This window comes from Plecotus auritus (assembly GCF_963455305.1).
Source record: "Plecotus auritus genome assembly, chromosome: 5".
Lineage (NCBI taxonomy): Eukaryota > Metazoa > Chordata > Mammalia > Chiroptera > Vespertilionidae > Plecotus > Plecotus auritus.
In genome coordinates, this window is record NC_137776.1 from 15,658,311 (window position 1) to 15,683,209 (window position 24,899).

Below are 24,899 nucleotides of genomic sequence, written 5' to 3' on the forward strand. Positions count from 1 at the left end.
AGCTGGGGCCTGGGGGGAGCAAGGTGGTGGGGTTAAATGTACCATCGTTTCGGTATAAGCGTGTTTTTCTGTCCTGGGAAGAGGTGAGCAGGAAGGAAGGGAGCCATGGCGTCCAGGGCCCTCGTGCCCGCCGCTTCGGGCTCCCTACGTGGGCACTGCAGTGGGAGGACTCTCCCCCGCCAGGCGGCCAAGCGACGTTATAGTCCTTCTTCCTATCGTTTCATTTCAGCACTTTTCATTTTCCTTTAAGATGGCAATTATATACGTATATATGTGTGCATTTAAATGACATTAGATTGAATTCGTTCATTATATTTATAAGTTTGGTGTTTTCTTAATAGTCTAAGGTTGGTATTTTGAAGTTCCAGGTTCCTGTGAATTTTTTTTAAGATTAAGAAAAGATGAAAGTAGAAGTGGTTAACTTGACAAAGGTCAAAATGAAGTGCAATGAAGAACGAGAAACAAAGCATTTACAGGGAACAGGGAGGAGTTGCCCACACAGGATTCTGTGGAAAGAAACTGCAGACCGTCTGCTGGAATGCATGCACTCTACATCTACCAGTCTACACACCAACGTACCAACAACAGCCCTCGGGAATTTCCCCAGCCAGCCCCGTTAACATGTCATACACGTCACCCCTGCACCCGGAGAGCTGCTCACGGGAGAGCTGCGGGGACAACCTGGGACTGTGGCAGCTGCGGCCTCACCAGGCGAGGCGGGTTCGTACCAGCAAACAGAGCAACCACGGCAGTAATTGGCCGTCGAGGTCTCTTCTTTGTCAAGGAAAAAGCTTTTCTGACATGGACTTCAAAACCAGGATTAGCTCTCCAATCACTTAGGGCTGCATATTTTCTCTCAGGGGGGAGCTTGCACTCCTAATTTCCAAGCCTTTGGGCACAGCATAGGGGACCCCCACCTCTGGGGAAGAGCCGAGGCTAGGATGCCGGGTCCTGGAGGATCCAAAGTCACTCCTGGGTTTAGAAGCCTAACTTGGGAAATAGGGGGTGCTGGGTGCCTGCCTCGTCGGCTAGGAAGGCTAAAAATAACACAAAAGTAGCCCAATCCTGCTGTTCTGTGTAATACTACTTCCTTCTGGGCCCTGTGTAATAACGTGGCCCGACGGCCAAAAGAACAAGCAAAACAAACAAACAAACAAAAAAGAAAACAGTCCCCAGTGTAAAGCATTGCGTGTAAACCACGTTTTGCCTGGGAGCGAGCAGCTGAAGTTCATGGCTGAGTGTAAGTGGCTGTTGGTAGCTTTTTGAGCCACAGAGGCTCCAATGGACCTTTCAGACATGGGCGTTCACAGAACATCCATACAGGTGTGTGTGTGTGCATATAGATGGGTAAATATGTATCTATGTCCAGCTGGAGACAAGACGCACTCTTCTTTGAAAGGGGCCTGACTGGCTCCCAGGAAGCCTCTGGGCCAGTGGGTCACGGAGAGGTCACCCTGACCTTGGGCCCCGCCCGGTCAGGTGTTCGGGTAGGACAACTCGAACATGCTACAAGCCTCCTCCAGGCTCTCATCCACGTTCAGCCTCCGCCAGAACGACTTCTGCTTCTTCTGCAGCTCCCGGCGGACACACCTCGGGCAGGGCACAGACTTCTCCTTGCACTCGGAATGGAACACGGCGCCACAACTGTCACACCTGCAAAAGCCAACCAGGGACACGATGAGCGAGACACACATGCCGGAGATCCCGGGGCCTGCGTGCCGCTCGGGACACAAGATGCGATTCCAGAGAGCCCTGCCGCTGGGAGGAGGAATGACTCATGGAAACGAGCGCTTCCGTTTCCCCAATGTTCCAGATTGAACTGCACTTGAACATGTTGGTGTGTGATTAGAACTAGCTGGGAAGACGCCTGGGGCTTCCCTGGAAGGGAGCCAGCAGGCAGCTGACGCTGTGGCCCCTGGGACCACGCACAGAGCTCTGGAAGCTCCGTGTCAGTTTCCCCTCCACTCGGAGGGAAGGGTGTTAGTAAATCTCGGGGCGAAGTGACAGAAAGCGAGAGGGGAGGGCCTCCGCGAGGGAAAACACTCCCAGCACCGTGACAGCCCCAGGTACTGCTATGAAAGCGCAGTCCCCTCCCGGCACCGTGAGCTGAGCAGCTCCCCACGAACCCCACCTTTATTTGATGGTATCGGGAGGTAAAACTGAAAGGAGTTTTAGGGATAAAATAGGCAGGTTTAGTGGGTTACCCCCTGGGAACCCCCTCCCTACGTGGGAGTCTGTATTTGCTTCCAATAAATTTCCACCCTTTTCATCTACCACCTCTTATCCGTGGCTTCATTCTTCGAATCCATCTGGACAAGGACCTGGGAAGGAAATCACCCTTGCATCCTGCTCAGGGAAAACCACCTGACTCAAAGTGACACGTTTTCATTTTGGAATGCTATCTGTGGTCTGTTGTTCTTTTTTTAATTTGGGAACCCCCCCTCCTCCCCCCTTTAAGTCTACCTTTATAAAGCAAGTGGGAACAGTAAGGCATGAGGGCACAAGGACGAGAACATAGTCTCAAGCAGCACACAGATCCTCTGATTTGTGAGGAGACATTCCGGGTGGATGTCTGTCTGCGGCTCGGCTCGGCGCGGGAAGCCTGAGCAGGTGTCTACGCGGCTGTTCTTACTGCAAAGTCTTCAATAATGAGGAACGGACGGGCACAGCGATGGCTGGCTCAGTGGGTAGCTTGCCCATGTGCGTTAACTTCTCATCCGTCCACGCACGCGCAACAGGCGACTATTACCTTGCCCCTGGAGCCCAGGAATTGGGCCCACGTGACTATGTTCAACCAGTAACACCAGGGAGGGGCCAGCCCTGGGCCTGGTACAAAGCCGCTGTGGCTACGAGGGCACCAGCCCTCAGGGCTCAGCCTTGTGCTGCTTTTGCTTTTCCTACAGTAGCCTGAGTTTTGTTCCTGGGATCCGGATGGTCTTAAAAAAAAAATTACCGACGAGAGGGAGAGAGAGAGATCATCAGTTGGACGCCTCCCACACATGTCAGTGATGGAACCTGCGACCTTGGTTGGGGTTGACGCTCCAACCAACTGGACACACGGCCAGGACCAGGATGGGCTTTCAAGCGCCTTCCCTAGCCGGCACCGACTTACCCCGGCCCCAATCAGGAGTCAGAACGTTTTGTCAAAGGAGGATCTTCCTAGCCACGCCTGTACCCAGGAGGGAAGGCAGCAAGGTGCAAGGAAAGACACTGGGGCGGGTCAGCGTCCACGATGGAGAGAAGCTCCAGGGACCCGCGGTCTCTGCCCAGCCCCACTCTCTGGCCCAGCAAGCCTTATGGCCAGGAGAGCAAGCGGTGGGTGAGATGGCTGACCCCAATCCCACCATGAAAGCACTGAACTGTGCCCCGCCCCAGCCCCTCAGTCCCCACGTTGAAGCCCTAACCCTCGATGTCACTGCAAGGAGATAGGGCCTTTGGGAAGTAATTAAGGTTAAACACATTGTAAGGGTGGGCCCTGCACTGACAGGATTCGTGCCCTACGGGAAGGGACCACAGGACTCGGAGGAAAGGCCTGCAACCCAGCAGCCTCCACAAGCCAGGAAGAGGGCTCTACCGGACCCAGGCCCGGGCCCCAGCCTCCAGAACCGAGAGAAAGGAACACGGTGGGGCTGCGTCTGACAGCCTGGGCAGCCAGAGACATGGCCTTGAGCAAGTTATATCTCTGAGCTTCATCCGTTTCCTTATCTGCGAGGCAGTGTTCCCGTGACCATATACCTCACAGGTGTTGGGAGGCTCAGATGAAGTCATGAAGAAAGCACTTAGCACAGTCCCTGGCATGTGGAAAGTGCTTCCTGTGAGTGACCTGAGCCAGGGACTCACTTCCTTGGTGCTGGGCTTCCTCATTTGCAAAAGGCTGCTCCCCGTGACCTCCTTCCTCCCCACCGGGGTCTGCGAGACCGAAATGAGTGAATGTGAGGAGGGACCTTGGAAGGGCAAGGGCTCTAGGAGCAGGCGAGCGTGACACCAGCTCTCACGGGGACTCCAGTCTTCTCCACACGGGCGCTGTCCTGACCCGGGAAGCTGACATCCGGGTCATCGCTAGCATCTCTGCCCCAGCCCCTCCCTCCTTGCAGTCGGGGGAAGGTCGGCCCAGGTCTGCCTGGAGCCTCTCTCGTCTTGGCCGGCTCCTCCCAGTGGCAGTGGCTCTGTCCCCACTGGGTCAGACTCCTGTCAGTGAAGTGACACTAATGGTAGCTTTATCAAATAAATTTCCTCCTTCCTGCCCCTTGCCCTGCGGGTCAGTCAGCGATTGATACACAGAGGGATGTTGCCCCAGGGCAGTGATTGATAAGGAGGGAACCACTGGGTTCCTTCAGTGCCACCCCTTATCTCTGCTGACACCAGTCCCCCCACCCCACCCCACCCCACCCCGTGGTCGAGGTTGAGTCTTATCAAATGTTTGTGGTGCAGCAAACACCCACGGGTGATGGAGGGACGGGTGCACCTGCTCTTTCTAGCCAAAGGTCAGTAACTGAAAAAAAAAAAGTGAGATAAAAAAATTAATGATTTCAAAATGGAACCAAGTCCTATTTCCTAACAATTTGTAACCCAGCAGGCGTCTTTTGAACTGTATAATGGCTAGACTGATCAATGACCTTCCTAAATTCAGAGACTCTATTGTTAATTTCCCCTGATTTTTCTTTTAAAGGGAAAGAATAGGGGCAGGAAAAGGAAGGAGGAAGAGAATCGTTCTCTTATATCATTTTTATGGAGCTCTGAGATAAAAATGTAATGCACAGGAAAAATAAAGTATTTGCATTAAAAATGCAATCTATAGGGATGCTCCTCTTTGAGAATAGGACTTTATTTAAAAGGACCTTTCACTTTAAAAAGTCACTATTTACTGAATGTCCTGACTGTACTTAAAATATGACTTAACAAACGCAACTTTTCAGGAACATGCCTTTTATATAAGGCAAATCCACTAGTGTAATCATCTGTGCAGAAAATTGCCACAGATAATGAAAGAGAAACGTCCCTTTGGAGTCCTGAGGGATAAATCAAAGGAAGGCCAGCCCCTTCGCGTCGGAGCCATCCAGTCCGGCCATCAGCGGTTTCCTTGCTGTCGCGTATGGCTGTACAGCCCAGAGAACAAAGACCTGTGGCCTCCCTCTCTGGTGCCACGGAGAATGCCACTGCAGGGACACACCGGCTGCACAGCCCTCCAGCGGGTTTTTCCTGAAAGCATCCATGGCTTCACTTCATCCAGGCATCTCCACCTCAGCACGTCTCACATTTTGGGCCGGATAGTTCTTTGTTTGGGGAGGCTGTCCTGTGCATTGTGGGATGTTTAACAGCATCGCCGGCTTCTACCCACCGGATGCTAGCACCACCCTTCCTCCATTCCCTCCATTTGTGACAACCAACAACATCTCCAGACGCTGCCAAACGTCCCCGGGGTGGAGGTCATCCCAGCTGAGAACCACTGATCTAATCTATCTGGAGAAGACATCCCAGAGGAGGTACCAGGGGCTAAAACAGCCCCTTCTCCCCCGCTATACTCACACTAATCTATAAAGCCCACATCACTTCCATACACACACACACACACACACACACACACACACACACACACACACTCTGAGTGGCCAGATTATTATGATCTCTGAATGCATAATAATCTGGCCACTCAGTGTATATCCTATATAATAATCCTATATAATAAAAGGCTAATATGCAAATTGTCCCCTCAACCAGGAGTTCGACCAGCAGGCAGGCCAGCCAACCACCCATGTCCCCTCCCCCTGGCCAGGCTGGCCAGACCCCACCCATGCATGAATTCATGCACCAGGCCTCTAATATATATATTAGAGACCTGGTGAAGGAAATTCATGCGGGGGGGTGGGGGGGCTGTCCCTCAGCCCAGCCTGCACCCTCTCCAATCTGGGACCCCTCGAGGGATGTCCAACTGCCCGTTTAGGCCCGATCCCAGTAGGACATCCCTCTCACAATCCAGGACTGCTGGCTCCCAACTGCTTGCCTGCCTGCCTTCCTGATTGCCCCTAACTGCTTCTGCCTGCCAGCCTGATCACCCCCTAACCACTCCCCTGCCAGCCTGATTGCCCCTAACTACCCTCCCCTGCAGGCCTGGTCACCCCTAACTGCCCTCCTCTACAGGCCTGGTCCCCCCAACTGCTCTCCCCTGCAGGCCTGGGTCCCCCCCAACTGCCCTTCCCTGCAGGCCTGGTCCCCCCCAACTGCTCTCCCCTGCAGGCCTAGGTCCCCCTGAACTGCCCTTCCCTGCAGGCCTGGTTGCCTCCAAATTCCCTCCTCTGCTGGCCTGGTCACCACTAACTGCCCTCCCCTGCAGGTTTGATCGCCCCCAACTGCCCTCCCTGCAGGCCTGGTCCCTCCCAACTGCCCTCCCCTGCCAGCCTGATTGCCCACAACTGCCCTCCCCTGCTGGCCTGATCCCTCCCAACTGCCCTCCCCTGCTGGCCATCTTGTGGTGGCCATCTTGTGTCCACATGGGGGCAGCCATCTTTGACCACATGGGGGCAGCCATCTTGTGTGTTGGAGTGATGGTCAATTTGCATATTACTCTTTTATTAGATAGGATAGAGGCCTGGTGCATGGGTGGGTGCCAGCTGGTTTGCCCTGAAGGGTGTCCTGGATCAGGGTGGGGGTTCCCTTGGGGCGTGGGGCGGCCTGGGCGAGGGGCCTGTGGTGGTTTGCAGGCTGGCCACCTCTGCTACACCCACCAGCCACGCCCACCAGCCAATCAGAGCGAATATGCAAATAAACCCAACCAAGATGGCTGCAGCCACAGAGAGCAGGAGGGAGGCTTGGGTTTCCCTGGCAATGGAGGAAGCCAAGCTTTCTGCCTGCCCTTGCCAGCCCAGGCCTCCACTCAATGCTACAAAGTTTCAATTATAGAAGATAAATAAATCCCAACAGAAATGGCGGCAGCCACGGAGCTGGAGAGAGCAGGAGGCTAGGGTTGCCCGCAGTGATGGAGGAAGCCAAGCTTCTGCAGCCCTGGCCTGCTTTGGCCTCTGCTTAAGGCTACAAAGTTTCAATTATAGAAGATACATAAATCCCAACAGAAATGGCTGCCGCCACAGAGCGAGCAGAAGGCCTGGCTCCGCTCCAGGCTACAAAGTTTCAATTGTAGAAGATAAATAAATTCCAGATCCCAGGGCCTCTGCTTGGGTCGCCGGGGGGTGTGGCTGGCCTGCAAACCACCACAGACCCCTTGCCCAGGCCACCCCACACCCCAAGGGAACCCCCACCCTGATCCGGGACACCCTTCAGGGCAAACCAACTGGCCCCCACCCATGTACCAGGCCTCTATCCTATCTAATAAAAGAGTAATATGCAGATTGACCATCACTCCAACACACAAGATGGCTGCCCCCATGTGGACACAAGATGGCCACCACAAGATGGCCAGCAGGGGAGGGCAGTTGGGAGGGACCAGGCCTGCAAGAGAGGGCAGTTGGGGGCGATCAAGCCTGCTGGGGAGGGCAGTTAGGGGTGACCCTGCCGGCAGAGGAAGGAAGTTGGGGGTGACTGGGTCTACAGGGAAGGGCAGTTGGGGGCCCCAGGCCTGCAGGGGAGAGCAGTTGGGGGGGACCAGGCCTGCAGGGGAGGGCAGTTAGGGGTGACCAGGCCTTCAGGGAAGGCAGTTAGGGACAAACAGGCTGGCAGGGGAGCAGTTAGGCATCAATCAGGCTGGCAGGGGAGTGGTTAGGGGGTGATCAGGCTTGCAGGCAGAAGTGGTTAGGGGCAATCAGGAAGGCAAGCAGGCGAACAGTTGGGAGCCAGCAGTCCTGGATTGTGAGAGGGATGTCCGACTGTCCCACTGCGATCGGGCCTAAATGGGCAGTCGGACATCCCTCAAGGGGTCCCAGATTGGAGAGGGTGCAGGCTGGGCTGAGGGACACTCCCTCCCCACCCCCATGCACGAATTTCGTGCACCAGGCCTCTAGTGTGTGTTTGTGTGTGTGTGTGTGTGTGTGTGTGTGTGTGTGTGTGTATTTAAATATGTTTATTGATTTCAGAAAGAAAGGGAGAGGGAGAGAGAGAGAGAAACATCAATGATGAGAGAGATTCGTTGATGGGCTGCCCTGCCTCCTGCATGCCCCCTACTGGGAATGGAGCCAGCAACCTGGAGATGTGCCCTGACTGGGAATCAAATCATGACCTCCTGGTTCATGGGTCAATGCCCAAGCACTGAGCTACACTAGCTGGGCACAGTATATATTTTTACTACATTAACTAATTAAAATAGCTGAAACTCACTAGCAGTAACCGCCCTGTGGTCGCTGAAAATCATTTTCTCTGTGTTGCTCAGGAACCTCACTTTCTCTCAGCTCACTCTGATTTTTAGTCCTCCCCAAAGCCCTCTGGTGGCTGGCCCCGGGTCGCCCAGATCCTTGGGCGGTTTCTCTGTGGCACCCTTTGCTTCTTCAGGCTTGTCTGGGCACCTAGTGAATCAAAACCAAAAAGCTCTGTATTTGCTTCATATAATAAATTGCTTTTATGCACCCGAAGCAACTAGGCTTCAGCAGCCACTGTAGAGAAGGGGAGGCCAGTGACTATCAGCAAGGCCATTTACTGCAGCGGGAGAGCTCGGCTGCACGGAGGGGCCCAGAGTTCTTGGCCCAGGTTGGCCCAGCAGTGGTCGGCAAACTGCGGCTCGCGAGCTGCAGTTTGCCGCTCTGTTGACTAATGGGTTTGCCGACCACTGACCTAGACTCTCCATTCCAATAATTACAGGCTGTTGTTGTTCCTTGTGATTAAGCCCCTATCCCAGTGGTCGGCAAACTCATTAGTCAACAGAGTGGCAAACTGCGGCTCGCGAGCTGCATGAGGCTCGCAAGCCGCAGTTTGCCGACCACTGGCCTAGTATCACTGCAGTCTTGGGTAACTGCCTTTATCTCTGCACCTTGCTCTCCACAAAAACAAAGGGGAAGGTTGGATGAGAGAGTAGCCAAGCTGCCTTCAACTTGTAGATTTTTGCAGGAGGGAAAAGGGCTACTCTGGGTTTTGTTCTCCTCTTTCCAAATGTCCTGGCCCCACCGCTGGCGGGTGACAGAGGGCATGTAGTCCTGCTGGCCGCTCCGGGAGAGCCCCCGCTGGAGGCGACGAGCCTGCATGTGAAAAGCACTACTTTAAGTTGCATTTATTTGCACTGATTAAGCAAAAGCTATGAAATAGTTTAAATTAATCAGTACATGCAGCTGTATCAGGAAGTTAGCCCAAAGGAGCTGATGCTGCCCCTATCCCATGAGATTACAATGAAATATCAGCTTAGAGAGAAACCTAAGCCTCTCCCACCCTCATCACACCAGCTCTCTCCAAGGGGGGCGGGGGCGGGGAGAAGTGGGGCTTTCATTTGATGGTGAGGCGGGGAGCTGGCTGGAGGCAGCAATCACTTACCGCCGCCTGTGGAAGTAGTTTTGTGTTTTAAACGTTAGGACAGCCGCATTGGAATGAACCAGGTGCATGTCAGCACTGGATACACCATAGGAAGTGGGACAAGAAAGGAGCAAGTTGAGTTTGGCCTTGGTGGAAGCTCTGTGGGACAATGACATCCATTATCCCTGGCTTCCTGGCAAGCTGGTCCCCTTTCTTGGACCGGGGTCAAGAGAACATGTCTACAATCCCGGGGCAACACGAATCTCACTCTGTGTCTTAGTAAAGGCACCTTGGCACGAGACTATACATGTTATGAACAGTCGTTCACCTAAAAATGAGCTTCCTGACTGACCGGCGGCCAGTGAGAGAGAAGTTCATAACCCGGAAATCTAATAAGCGAATTGCCAAGAGACGGGACAGACACGATGTTCTTCTCACAGCCATCAAAACCCAGGAGACCAACCTGCTGCAAACTAGCAGAAGCAGATATGTGCAGGGGAAAGGGTCCCTTCTCAAATATTATGGCACAGAAGCAAGAATTCCCGGCTGCAGACAGTTTCCTGTTCTGGAATGCTGATGATGTGAGAGCAATTAGAGCCAGGCACGAGGTGCTGTCTGCGCCCTTCCAGATTCTAGCTGCTCAGGGGTCACAGGAAACTGCTACGGGCCCCTGCCCCAGGCTGAGGTCACCATCCGCTCTGCTCTGTCGATGCTGGGTCCTACTCCTGCTGCATTTTTATTTTTGGCTCCGGCAGTGACCTCAGATATTAAGCTAGGATTCAGATTCAGGCTTGAGTTTGGCTGGATCTCTGACAAGCGAAAGGACAGGCCTGCAGCGCGGGGTAGCGCCGTGGCTGCTTCCCCCGCAGAGCCCACGGCGAGCAGGGCGGGCGCAGAAGTAGGCCCACGTTATTAGGCATGCGAGTGTGGTTTGGTAGATAGCGCTATGGAAGGCGCCCCAGAGGACCACTAGCCATTATTGGTTTTTCCAAGAAACCAGGATGGTGATTTCAATATCTTAGCTAAGGAAGGTAGTTATTGGGGCCTGGTTATTTTAATGTTTTGCGTTGGTGTTTTCTTCTGTTATTAGGTAAGTAAATGACATCAGCAAACAACTTATAATTTGCTGGAATAGGAAATCAGCCAATAGTACCTACGCTGTGTGCCTGTGTAGGTGCGTATGTGGTATATATGGACGTACTTTACATACATGTCTGCTGTTTGGAAGAATACACAGACATGTTACTAAATATCCTAAGATAAAATGAATTCGATATGATTAAACAAATGATATAATGTAACAGATTCACTTTATTGGGGAGGGGGAGGGAATAGCTGGGTTAAGATAGACAGATTAACACACAATTTCAATAAGAAACTGATTATGACCCGGTTGGCGTGGCTCAGTGGTTGAACGTTGACCTATGAACCAGAAGGTCATGGTTTGATTCCTGGTCAGGGCACATGCTTGGTTGCAGGCTCGATCCCCAGTGTGGGGTGTGCAGGAGGCAGCCAATCAATGATTCTCTCTCATCATTGGTGTTTCTGTCTGTCTCCCGTCCTCTCTGAAATCAATAAAAATATACATATTTTTTAAAAAGAAACTGATTTGGTTGGTGCTGATGGTGAGGAGGGCCCAGGTTTCACGCCTCCCCCTGGAGCACCACCTGCAGCCAAGCCTGCGCCAGGATGACCAGAGGCCCCTCACTCCGCCACAGCAGCAGCGAGGTGGGGAAGAGAGCTGTCTGGAAACGCTGGATTCCAGAACTGTCGTGGCTCCTTGTAGAGTGGGAAATAGATACACTTGGGCCTGTCACATTTAGGAGTGTTTCTTATAATTTGTTTTCTTTTTTTGGCTCAGGACAGGGATATGGGGGCTAAGCAGGTATCCATCTGGTTTGACTAGAATTATAAGAGACTGGAAAAGATCCAGCTCCTTTGGCCAAATGTCTGGCCGATTAAGGCGTTTCTGTGCTAGCTCATAAAGCGATTGCAATAGTTCTGTATGGTAAACTCAAATACAGCATGATCAAGATTAGACATCTAAATTAGGCAGCATCTGTATGGCCCTCTGCCCCTGTTTTTACATAAATTATCCTTACATTAGCTCTCTGAGCTAGGTACTATTTGTTTTCCTATTTTTAATAAGTCCGTCAGAAAACAGATAAAATGCAGTGAAAGTATAAAACAACTGGTGGCTTCTCTGGCTCCAGAACTAGTAAGTGATCAGCTGTGGACTAGATTCCAGTCTTCTGACTTGAAACCTGGCCCTTTTCCCTGTTACTGGCCACATGCTCCTTTAAGTTATTCAAAACATCCCTAAAGACCTGCTAGGACTCAAATCTGAGAAGAACAATTGGGATGTCCTGCAATGATCTTTTTATTTACCTCCTAATCCCCAGAGTTAATTAAGGAAGGCTTTCCCCCTGATTGTACCCACAAAGCATTTGGCTTTCACAGGTCTTGCACTTTTAGTTTGTAAACTAAGCTCAGCTAATACCTTTGACAAAAGCTCTACTTAAAATCTTGGCTTTGAAATAGAATGTAAACAAGGGTTAATTAATTCATTTGTTAATTTTGCTACCCTACTGGGGACACTAACTCCCTGTTACCTTTAGTGCAAACGCTTAATAAATGCTTCTTGGTGATTTTTAGACGGTTATAGCTACTCAGCAAGTCTGTGTGGCTGTACAAAACCATAATAGCCTGGACCTGAATGAAATAATTTTGGGGGGATAGGGAAAAACTATTATTTCTGACACTTCTAAGTCTTGTTTTGTTTTATGGTTCACCTGGCAGTTAATATAATTCTCAACAATTAAAAGTCCATCTTTTGGGGGGACTACTTTAAGAAAATCTTATTTAATATAAGAAAAGTAAAGGAACTGCAGGAGGATTTTAAAATGTTGTACAATTTCTGTCAAAAACTAGAATAAACTATAATTGTAGCCATAGAGAACCATAACTAAGAGCAATGGCTTTCTGCAGGGATTTCTAAGGTAGTTCAACACCTAAGGGCCCAAGAGATGTTCAGAAATGCCCTGCTACATCTAAGACAAAGGGCGTGAATGTGAGAGTATTACCAGGCTAATGCAGATTAAAAAACAATAATCTTGAATAATCTTGGCTTATATATGAATTCCATTGATCCACCAGTCTACTTTTTGTATGTAAAAATGAAAAATTTAACTGTCAAGTTTTGAAGTAAGCCTCTTTAAAAGAAATAATAATTTGTAGGGATGATAGGTATCTAAGACTCTGAATAGGATTTACTTCTATTAACATATTATATTTCAATTCCTCAAAGTACTAAGACACTTACTGGAGCAAAAAACCCCCAACATTTTCAAGCATGAGTACATTAGAAAAATGTAAAAAGCTCTAATTTTATGAGCAGCATGATTGGTTGATTAGGAATGAGGTAGTGATGTAAATTTAGAAGGAGAAATGCTTTCAAAGGAACAACTCGAAGTGTTCTGTCATAACTTCGGACTAATCCTGTTTGTCTTCTCACCAATACAGTTCCCTTAATGAGATGGCCTTACATAATTTTCTAATACTAAGCCAGTGACTCTCAAAGTGTGGTCCCTGGACCAGCCAAACCAGCATCACCAGGGAATTTGTGAGAAATGCAAAATATCGGGTCCCAATCCAGACTTACTGAATCATAAACTCAAGGGTGGGGCCCAGCAGTCTGTGTTTTAACAAGCCCTCCAGGGAATTTTATGAACGTGAAAGTTTGAAAACCACTGTTCTAGGCCAATCATTTCCAAAGACCACAGGCTAATAGAGCTGTTCTAAATGTTTAAAACAAAAATATGGATTTTGCAAAATGAAATCAGAAAATTATTAATGTTTTTATATAAGGCTTTACATTTTGTATCTATTATTTTCTCAAAGCTAATAGACAAATCTCATTTTATTTAATTCCAAATAATATGTAGTAGTTTCTGTATTTATGGCCACTTGCATATTTTTTCCAGAATTAGTTAATGCCCCTTGCCTGTTTTATATCGACTTTTACTTACTGACTTTTAAAGATTTTTTATATCCAGGACATTAGTACTTTGTCACATCTGTTGAAAATGTTCCTCCAAGTTTACTGTTTAGCTTTGTCTTTATCTGTAGAACTTTTAAAGTTTAATATTGTTTATATTTTTAAAAGCATTTAACTTTCATGGCTTCTGGGTTTGTGTTAGGCTTAGAAAGACCTTCCCCATTTAAGATCATATAAATATTCATTCATCTTTTATTTTAGTACTTTATGGGTTTAAATGTTTTTCATGAAAATATTTGATCAACTAGATATATTTTGATGAAAGGAGAATGGTAAAATCCAGCACTTTTCTTCCTACAAAAGCCTATTTAGCCCTCAGCTCCTTTTGTGGAATGATGCATATTTTGTTTCACTAATTTGTTGTGACACCTTTCTCATATACTGAATTTCCGTTTTTCTTGGGTCTATTTCTGTACTTCTGAAATCATGTCCCATTGATCTGTGTGTTCCAATGCCTACATTATGCTGTGTATTTTATAATATACTAGAGGCCCGATGCACGAAATTCATGCAAGAGTAGGCCTTCCTTCCCCCGGCAGGCACCCGGGACCCGGGCTTCCCTCGCAGCCCTGGCTTCGTCCAAGGATGTCTGGTCTAATTAGCATATTATGCTTTTATTATTATAGGTTTTTTAATCTGGTAAAAACAGTCTCCTCTTATGTAAACAACTTTAGAAATCAATTCTATATTGAATATAACAGGAAAGTTTACTGGTATCCATATTTATGTTAAATGAAAAAAATTTGGAATGTATATAATCAATCAACTATTTAAAATTTATATTATATAGTTTTATTATAAGGTTTATTTAAAATGAGATGCAGATGCACTGGTATAAACATCTCAGGTGGTCAAAGATTAATCCTTGCTTAGATACTTAATGTATTGAACATCTCAGATTTTTTTCATCTTTATATAGTGATAAAGGTATTGTGCAAATTTGGTGAGTTAAATTAATAGCCTGATTGTTTACATGTTTATAAATTAAGAAACATGGTTCAATTGTGTAATGATGTATAAATGTTTACTCACTAACATTATCCTGCTGTGCATGAACCAAGCATGTATTATCTTGGACAAATGCTGCAGTAACGCGTAAAAGCAGATCTATGCTAACATTAGAATGAGGGGGGGGGGGGGGGGGACGTGAGCAACCGTGCTTGCTTTAGCAGCCGCTTTCACTGAGGGAGAACACTCAGTGGAACTTGGGTTTCCACTCTGCATGTTAGTAAAGTTGGATGGAACTGATAATCACAGGAATAAAAATAGTTATCCTATTTAAAGCAATAAACAGGTAGGACACCTCGAAGTCACTGAACATTTTATTTCGTTCAACACTATATTTATTCATAAGACAGGAATAGGGGGAAGGCTGGATGCTGGTATCTCAGCAAAGGAAAGTCAGAGGCGACGGCACAGTCGCTCACGGAGGGAATCCAATGGGAGCCTGCGGCTTAGGTCTGGTGAGCCGTGTGCTGTGCTGACCAATAACGAAGCCTTTTCTCTTTCACTGTCTCTGGGCAAACTCTATCAGGGGTCCTCAAACTGCGGCCCGCCGAGGACATTTATCCGGCCCGCCGGGTGCCGCTGCCTGTCCTGCTCAGCAGCCGACTCGTCCCGGGCCCGCAGTGCGCATAGGAATTTGTTTTTTTTAAACTATAGTCCGGCCCTCAACGGTCTGAGGGACAGTGAACTGGCCCCCTGTTTAAAAAGTTTGAGGACCCCTGCTAGATCTTTCAGTGAGAAAGGCTGAGTTAAGAAACCTTCAGGTGGAGCGAGGCGTGGGGAAGGAGGGTTAAGTACCACCTGTAGGTACTTTCTAAGTATTAAGGTCTCTCTCTTTTAAACAGTAGACCTTACGTGTGCTCTCAGGGCAGTCAGAGGAAGGGAAAAGCCATCTCTCTTGCTTGCTGCTTTGACATTCACATCACTCCCCATCACTCCACCTTGTCCTTCTCCTCTGCCCCAGTCTTCCCTACCGCCAAGGATTTCTTGCTTCTCTTTTCATTCTCAATTCTGGATTTTTTCTTCCAAATCATTGATGCACACTGCTTCCAGCTATGTCTTTTAATTTAAATTTTCTTTCCCTTCACCAAGGATTCTCTTTCTAGCAAAAAAGTATTAACATCTCTCTTAGAGAAAGGCTATAAGATCCTTCAAAGTCCTAACCGTCAAGGCCAAATCAGATCTTTCAGTTAGAGTTCAATCAGTTCAAATTAGTGGTTCCCAGTGTTTCCACTGCAGTCTTTGGAAACCATCACCAGCAGCGCTCGAGACTAGTGAAGGGTAGGCAGTGAAGTCTTTTGCCCTAAGATAGTTTGGGGATCCCTCAAATTTCAGGCTAGTGTTCTGACAAAAAGAGTGAGACAGAAAGAGTATTACACTGGATTCAGCAGCCTGAATCTTCCTCTAGCGATGGCTATGGTTTTGGGTGGGGATGCTGACCTTGATGGGGGTTGAGGGTTGGAAATGGGGTTAGGGGAAGGGAGGGTGTTACAGGGGATGAGAGAATGATTGCTAAGTTCCCTCTGACTCTACAAAGGGTCTGTGCTCTGATAAAAATTCAGTCCAAATGCCAACTTTTGTACAGAGTGTGAACATCTATGGGCTGGGCCTTTATCTCCATGTTAAGTGTTTCGAAGGCATCCCGAACTGAACAGATGTTTATTAATGGTAGCTACAGGCAGCACATGCAGATGCTTCCTGGTGCAACACTGAGTGTCTTAATATTCAGAATGCTAAAGGGGTTTAATAGAATTCTGATAACGTACACTAGATATTGCAGTAATACCAAAAAGGATTTTTAAAAAACAACTTTAAGAAGATATTACTACCTATACTCCCATAATTAGTTGGATGAAAAAAGTCTCAAAATATCATAAACATATACCGACAAAACCAAGATACGATTGTACCTTTTGTAGTTCTAAAGCATAAAACAGTTCATTTCAGAACATACTGCTCAGTCTGAAAAGTCAACATTTTTTGTATGCAAAGGTAAATACTCCGTCTCTTGCCTATTGTGTATTTCAGGTTACTTATTTACAGTCCCATAGGGCAGGAAAAAGCACACACTAAAAAATGACCTAAGAGATGTTCTGAAAATGAAATTATCTGAGTAGCTTAGCAAAGCTCATATTTTTTACATTAAAGTTTCCACTGGGCCAGTAAAACACATCTGTCCCTAACATGCTGTATTATCACTCATTCAATAAAGTCACATTACCTTGGTAATGTCTACACTGAAGTAGACAGTTTCCCTGGAGTTAGTTTAAAGGCTATTTAAAATAAAAGAAAACAGGTTAAGTACAGATTTGAAGAACTAAAACAAAGCAAATTCTTCATTTATTCATGGGCTCTTTATTGAGCATTTACTATGTGGTATTCTAGATGAAGAGATGGGGCAGTGAGCAAAACAGACAAAGTCAGTTTCCTCAGGAGGCTTATATTATTTCCAAATGGACTGAACCACAATTTCAATTTCGATCTTACTCCCCTTGGGTGAATTCTGGCAAAACCAGTCAACTTTACTGAAAACACTATGATAAACTATCAAAAAGACTAATACAAAATGCTAAGCAATAAAACTGAAGTAAAGCTCTTACTCCTTTTGTCAATTGGAGCTTAAACCAGTGCCATAATCCTGGGGTATAGACCCTGTGGGGGTGGCTCATCAGAGGTCACATAGCAAGTTAGTGGCAGCGTCAGGAGTGACATGCAGACTTCTTCATTCCTAGGCCAACAAGCTTCCTGTGGACCAGCCTGCCTCTATTTATTAAAAGGACCTTAATGATTTTAGAGCCAATTAAATGTATTTTTCCCAGTAAAATAAAAGTTTATAAATGAAATGTGAGTATTCTCCTGGATCTGATGTGATGTGACAAAAAAGCTGGATATACAATTATGTATTCAATATGATTTCAAGTTCACTAAACAAAATACATACATACATATATATATATATATATACACATATATATGTATATATATGCATACATATATTGGAGAAACTTTTATACTCTTGTGTACTTTTCAAAATTTTTATAATGAACATCAGTTAATTTTATAGTTAGAAAGCTGAAATATGAGTTAAACAATGGTGAACATTTCCCCCTCCAACAAAAAATTAGGTTGTCTAAAATGTTTAGAGGTAAGATGATGAACACAATATTAACCAGACATGTAATTAGATGCCTGGTAAGAAATGTGTCTAGGTGGAGATGACAGCCACCTATTCAAGTGACCAAATGGTTTCAAAAAACAATGGTGGCCTCGCCAGCTAAGACCGTGTTTATAAACGCACCGTATTTATCAAGGGGCTTAATGGCATAAAAGGTCAGCTCAGTCCCGAGGGCTTCACAAAAGTCTTGTCTGTGTGAGACATTCCGAGACATTTTGACGCGTGAATATAGGAGCCACCAGGCCAAGGCGAAATGTTATTTACCAAGTTACTCTGTGACCAAAGTTTAAAAGCCAAAAAAACCAGCATTGTGCTGGAGTTTTTATCCAAGAAAACCTTCACCAACACGAATACACAGTCGAATTCCATCCTGGTCAGTCACCGGCCTGCTCTGCCACTCACAACCTCTGGGAGCTCTCGGCCTCAGTTTCTCTCCTCTCCCAATGCCTAGCTGCTCTCCACACTCCCCTCCGTCTCTGTGCCTTTCTGATTCTAGAACGCAGGCAGGAGTCCTGTCTCCACCGCTTGTGTGAGAGGGCCCTGGAGAAACTCCTCACTGTGCTCCCCTTCAGTACCAGAGAGGAAAGAGCAAGGGGATGGGGACTCCTGCTTCCTCCGCCACGGCCCCACTCCCTCCTGCTGCGTCTCGGATCCCACACCTCATCACAGCGCTCACTGAGTGGCTGCCTCCCAAGAAAAGCCACAGAAAGGAAATATCATTAAAAAAGTGTATATGCTTAAGGGAAGCCCGGCCGAGCCAAGGCTGTTGTTCTCTATTGTTGAACAGGATGTGACAGGACTGCCAAGCTCTGCCCACAAACCTGCTAATTAGATGCCCTGACAGTGTTTGTTTTGGAACCTTTCCCAACAAAGGAATGTGTCAGGCTGATTAGTGAGAAAAGGGTATGTAATGTATGTGTACTCTAGTCCAGATGAGGGCATAATCCAGGTATTCAGTCTGTTTGCACAAGGACTCACACAGAAACGGAGGCTGAGCAAATAGGAAGCCACAAGGACAGACCGGCTTCTGGGCAATGCTCTCTCTCCTCCTCTGGAGTTTTGTTTTACTGCCCCCGCCCCCACCGAAAAAATTCCTGCCTAAACATGAAGCTCTTGTTCAAAAAATGAGAAACTATAACTGGCTCCCCAGAGAAATGGAAGAGCCTTTGTAAGGTTGCTGGCAAATCTGGGGTTTGATGATTTTCTAGGCACATAAATAAGCGACAACTTTAGGCAAAGCCACCTCCACAAAATTAAAGGGAATGAGGGCCACAGAAAACACAGCTCTGAACGGACTGTTCGGGTTGAGCTGAGAAAACTGTGCGTCTCAGCATCTGCTATGGGAAGAAGTAATTCTATACTTTACAATAAAGCAGTTTCTTCCTCTTTTGAAACAAACCTTTACAAGGTTTGACTACAATTAGCTCTCGGAAGCTTCGTGTGTACATGAAGCTTAGAGGAGGGCAGAGAGTGCCAAGGCGGAGAACAAAGTCGGTGTCCCAACAAGCCCAGGTCCGCAGGGGCAGGTGGTAGGGGCTGCAGTGAAACGCTCAACGACAAAGACCGATTCATAAGGTCAGGTGTGTTGGGAGGAATCCCCACGTTCTCCGGTGCAAGGTGGACGTTTCCGGAGTTGGCCAGTTCTTTGGAGGCCTTCTTTCTCTGTCAGCTAACTTGACAACGTAGGTTTTTAAAGATAACACAGAGGATAAGCCCTGTTGGAAACTCACTTGCTATGGACTTTTCCATGAGGCCAGTGTTCCTGCTCACCAGAGCAGTGTAGGGAATGTTCTTGAAATGTGTGCAGGTTTGATGTGGTGTCAGAGTATGTGAACTTGACTGGGAAGAGTCTGGTGCCGATAAGTTCAAGGTCCTGTGAGCAATCGCTATTTCTCCGAGGCAGGGAGGGCGTGGCCAACTACTGTGCACAAAGAAAAACTGGCCGGTGATGCTCAATCTGCTTCTCTAAACCCCAGTGCTTTAAGAACTTACATGCATAACCCATGGGCACAGACAATGGTGTGGTGAAGGCCTGGGACGGGAGCAGGGAATGGGCTAGAAGGGGTCAATGGGGGAAAAGGGTACATCTGTATTACTTTCAGCAATAGAGATAAATTTTTAAAACCCACATAACCCTTTCAGAAGAGTGGCCGCTGAGCTGCAGATGCCCCCAACACTGGGAGAAGCCTCCGTGGATGCCTTCCCTCGGGCAAGTGAGTGTTGCTGACCTGGGCGGCTGAGGCTGGTGCCCGAGAAATACTTTAACGGTAGATTAGTGGCTCCAGCCTTCTGGGTAAAGCTGTAGTGTTGCTTCGGACTTTTACTATGCTCCTCTATCTTTGTAAGTATTTCCCCCCCCCCGCCCAGTTGTACTGAGATAAAATTGACATATAACATTGTACTAGTTTCAGATAAACAGCATAATGATTTGATATGTGTGTATATTGTGAAATGATCACCACAGTAAGTTTAGTTTACATCTATCACCACACAATAGTTACATATTTCTTTTTCTTATGATGAGTCCTTTCAAAATCTACTCTCTTAGAAACTTTCAGATCTGGTAGAATATTGTTATCTTTAGTCTCTGTGCTGTACATTACATCCCAGAACTTATCTTACAGCTGGAAGTTTGTACCTTTTGACCATTTACACCTGTTTCGCCCACCCCCTGCCTCTGGCAACCACCAATCTTTTCTTTCTATCTGGGGTTTTGTTTCTTTGCTGTGTGTGCGTGTTGTTGTTTTAGATTTCACATATAAGTGAGATCATACAGTATTTGTCTTTCTCTGATTTACTACATTTAGTGCAAGCATTTTAAATGCTAACTAATCGGTTTATTTAAAAAGTTTTGTCAACGTTCTTAATGAGTGCTCACAATGTATTTGGGAGAGCTGAACCAAACAGTGAATTTTAATAGGATGCCTACCATATATGTAACACACCGAATTCCGTGTTAAGTACGACCACATTGAAATACAGCCGACAACGTCACAGGGCTCAGAGAGCCTGGGTGTTTTCCCTATTGGGAAACCTGGAGGGATGATTTGTATGTCACATGAAAAAGTCAACAATGCGAATGCGTCAGACAGAAAGGGTGGCACCGATCCACGGGAGCTGGCACATTCTGTTAGTCCCATGTTAAAATGTGCTCTGGGTGTTTTTAAGAGGAAGTCTTTATGTACTTGGGATCTGGACACGTTTCAAGATTCAGGAATGGCATCTTCCCAGGGACGTGTGAAGCAGCATTATGTTCTCAATAATGAGAGAAGACTGGTGATCTGTAGAGGTGTCAGAAACGAAGCTGCTGGATGGGAGGCAATTTAAGGATTTAAAAAAGTCTATGTTCTGGGTCATTTTGTGGATTTATGTGACTTTCTTGCTTTTCATCGTTCTCCCTTACGTCTTAGAGCAGTATCAGTCTAACCTTCTGGTTCAGAATTATGGAAAGTGAGAGGTCTGTTTCTTATTCTCAACCAGGGAGGGCCCATGTTGTCATTTCTGTTTTGTTAGGACGTGGAACTTTCTCCCTGTGTTCGCAGAATGCTTCTCTCTCCTAACGCTGGACTTTGGCCTTCGTCCTCTAGGAGGGTAAATGCTGGATGAGTCTTAACTCAGTCTGCCGCTCCGGATCTTCCTATTGCATTTAAAATCTTGAGATTTGGCTTTTAGAGTTTTCCTACTTAATTTGAGAGGTATGTATTTAACTTACACTTGAGAAGAACGAACATCCCAGGGAAACTGTCAATGTTACCTTCTCAGCGGAGGGGAGGTGGTAGCCCCGACTAAGGCAGCTCCCGGCTCCCAGGCCCACCCTCGCCAGCCGCCAGGGAGGCTTGCTGGGATCTCCTTCCCCACCCAACCTGACGGGCTCAGGGCTCGAAGTGTAAAAACTTACATGGTGCCAAATAAAAGAAAACTCAAAGTAACAGTTTTGGGGAAGCTTCTTTGATGAGAGGCACACGGTCCCATTCCCCCCACTCCCACCCCCATCCCCCAATTTCTTTAGGGGGTATGCTTGCACAAATGGTTTGAAGACTACAGGTCCAGAAGAAACAGTGATGTATAATGAAAAAAAAGCCTGGGTTTTAAAGTTCTATATGTTTGGGTTCCAGTTTTGGCCTTATCTCTTGGGCCAAGGCAATCGCCTTCTCTGAACCTGCGTTTCCTTGTTATTAAAATGAAGGTCAAACTTCCCTCAGACCGCTGGCATAAAATTAAGTGAGAGATGTAAATTGCTAGCATTAGTATCAGTAAGTACTGGTGCCATGCCCCCTACAATCCCAGAACAGTCTCTTCGTTTGCTGGAGATGGTGTTCTGAAAATTACTAAGGCTCTAATTTTAAATTACACATTTATGACGTTTCCTCCTGTATAACAATTAATTTAACAAGGAAAAAAGTCTGAAGAGTTGACCAATGTTTGATAGATGGTCTTAATTAAATAAGCATGTTAAAACCAAGAATAGTGGAATTCTAAATACCTAAATCAGTGCTTGAGAGTCAGAGAGAGAGAGCCCTCTAATGCTCTTAGAAACTGTGGAACTTCTTTTTCATCTGCAGTGTACATCATTCCTGTTGATGACACACCACCTGTGGGAGCTTCGGGTTCACACCCTGGCTGTGGCTTCTCCCACACTCCCATACAACCTCCTCATGGCTTGGCGAGCGTCTCTCTGACCGGAGACTGCCAACTATTCATGAGCAAGGAGCACGCCATGTTCACGAGCCTAGCACAAACACAGCCCACTCAATAAACCGTGTCCTGAAAGAATCTAATAGTTCTAATGCTTGTAGAATTTTTAAAAACTGAATTATGCTATTCAATGATATCTGAATCTCAAAGGATGTTGAGTATAATTCTGAGGACACGAAGGGGCTGAATTGATCAAGCTGGGCAAGGATATGTGTGGTAAGAAATTCACTACATACTCCATTTCTGCGATTTTGTTTTAAATCCTCACCCGAGGATATTTTTCAATTGGTTTTTAGAGAGAGGGGAAGAGAGAGGGAGAGACAGAGAGAAATATCAATGTGAGCAAAACACATCGATTGGTTTCCTTCTGCACTTGCCCCGACCAGGGCCCGTACGAGGGGACGGAGTGGGGGGCCTGAAACCGAGTTATGTGCCCTTGACCAAATGGAACCTGAACCCTTTAGTCTGCAGGCCAACACTCTATCACTGAGCCAAACTGGCTAGGGCCATTTCTGAGATTTCCACACATAGCTGTTTAAACATGTTTTATTATGGAAAATTTCAGACATCCTCAGAAGTAGAGAGAAGAGCATAATACACTTTCTGTATACCTATCACCTAGCTTCAACAATGATCAATCTTTCATCCATATCTGTTCCCTCTCTCCCACTGTCAGACTATTATGAAGCATATCCCAGATACCATCCAACTTCATCCATAAAGATTTCAGTTGCATATAGATTTAAAAATTTACCCCTTACTCAAATTTATTTTTATTTATCACATTTATTAACTTAGCACATCTTTATGAACATGTTTTACATCTGCAATTCTATTTCTGGTTAAAGTTTCTTTTACCAAATCTTTTATTAGTGTTTCTTTCTATCCTTTCCTATAGACTTGTATAAACAGCTCCCAGTATTTAACTGGAAACTGAACATCAAGAAATAGCTCAACAGGTTCCTGAAAAGCATTATCCTGGAAGTCCAGGGAGGCGAATCAGATGGTTGTGCAAGCTTAGAGAGGTGCATTCGAGCAAGGGAGAAATAGAGGGTCCTCAACAGCATGAATTCTTTTTTCCTGGGTCAAGGCTCTCAGGCGCCCACAGACATTTGCACTGATGTCATTTTGGTTTTGAGAAACCAGCAACCCTGACTATGACCACAGCTACTTTAGAGGAGGTCTACCTTCGGCCTGTGATGCAGAACCACCTGGGGAGCCTTTGAAGGTAGAGATTCTCAGGGTTAAAAACAACCAACAGGTCTCCCGGGAGATTTTTATGTGCAGCCCTTAACCCCTGTGCTGTTTAAGGACCAACTGTACCACATTTTATTTACCCATCCACCCACTGAAGAACATTTTGTTTCCAGTTCAGGATGATTATTTAAAGCTGCTATAAACATCCATGTGCAGGTTTTTTTGTGGATATAAGTTATCAATTTGTGTTATTTAGAAGTACATTGTTTACTCCCCAAATATTTTGGGGTTTTCCAGGCATCTTTTTATTATTGATTACCAGTTTAATTTCATTGTGGTCTGAGAGCATACTTTGCATGATGCTTTTAAGCTTGTTCAGATGTGTTTTAAGCCCAGAATGTGATCTCTCTTGGTAAATGTGAGCTTGAGAAGAATGTGCGTTCTGTTGTTGTTGATGAACCACATGAATTGACAAAGATGTCAATTGGATCCTGTTAATTGATAATGCTTTGCAGTTTAGCTATATGCTTACTGATTTTCTGTCTGCTGGTTCTGCCAGTACTGATAGAGGGGTATTGAAGTCTCTAACTATAATAGTGAAGATATAATTGCATTGAATCTATAGATTGCTTTGGATAGTATGGACATTTTAATGATGTTAATTCTTCTTGTCCAGGAACACGGTATATGCTTCCACTTATTTGTAGGGGAGATAAATGATGATGGAAGGAGACTTGACTTGGGGTGGTGAATACACAACATAATATATACAAAGATGTATTGTAGAATTGTACACCTGAAAACTATATAATTTTACTAGAGGCCCAATGCACAAAATTTGTGCAAAGGGCTCGGCCCTCACAGCTGCAGCAGTTTGCCTCGGCCCTCGCATCCCTGGCTTCGTCCGGAAGGTCGTCTGGAAGGATGTCCGGAAGGTTGTTTGGCTGTCCGGTTTAGCATATTATGCTTTTATTACTGTAGATTAGCCAATGTCACCCCAATAAAATCAATAAAAAAGAAAAAATAATGGGGATATATAAAATAATGGGGATATATAAAATAATGGGGATATGTAAAATAATGGGGATGTATATATATATATGATTCATATGTGTCTCCTTGCAGTTTTTTCAGTTTTGGCTTCATGTGTTATGTCTTTTTGGGTAACTGACCCCTTTATCATTACATAATGCTCCTCTTTATCCTTCTATGAAAGATTGGTATTTTTTCTTTAAATATTCAACAAAATTCACTGGTAAAACCATTTGCCTTTTTTATGGGAAGATTTAAAATTTACTAATTCAATTTCTTTACTTGCTATATGTCTATTCATATTTCTATTTCTTCTTGAGTCACTTTTGGTAATTTGTCTTTTTAGAAATTTAT

At 46.2% G+C, this 24,899-nt stretch overlaps 1 protein-coding gene across 5 annotated transcripts in view; it reads right to left on the reverse strand.

The window, feature by feature from the left end:
• PLEKHM3 (pleckstrin homology domain containing M3) overlaps positions 1-24,899 on the reverse strand; it is a 243,684-nt gene that overhangs the window by 78,963 nt on the left and 139,822 nt on the right. For 2 of the 5 annotated variants that reach the window (XM_080667585.1, XM_080667584.1), the window contains exon 8: positions 454-1,653. The exons of 1 other annotated variant lie outside the window; for it this stretch is intronic. In XM_080667585.1, the coding sequence (XP_080523711.1) occupies positions 1,476-1,653 (178 nt within the window). In that variant the 3' untranslated portion in view covers positions 454-1,475. Of the gene's footprint in view, positions 1-453; positions 1,654-8,482; positions 9,117-24,899 lie in introns of those variants that run through there. 2 more of the 5 variants (XM_080667583.1, XM_080667582.1) reach the window with 1 other exon arrangement.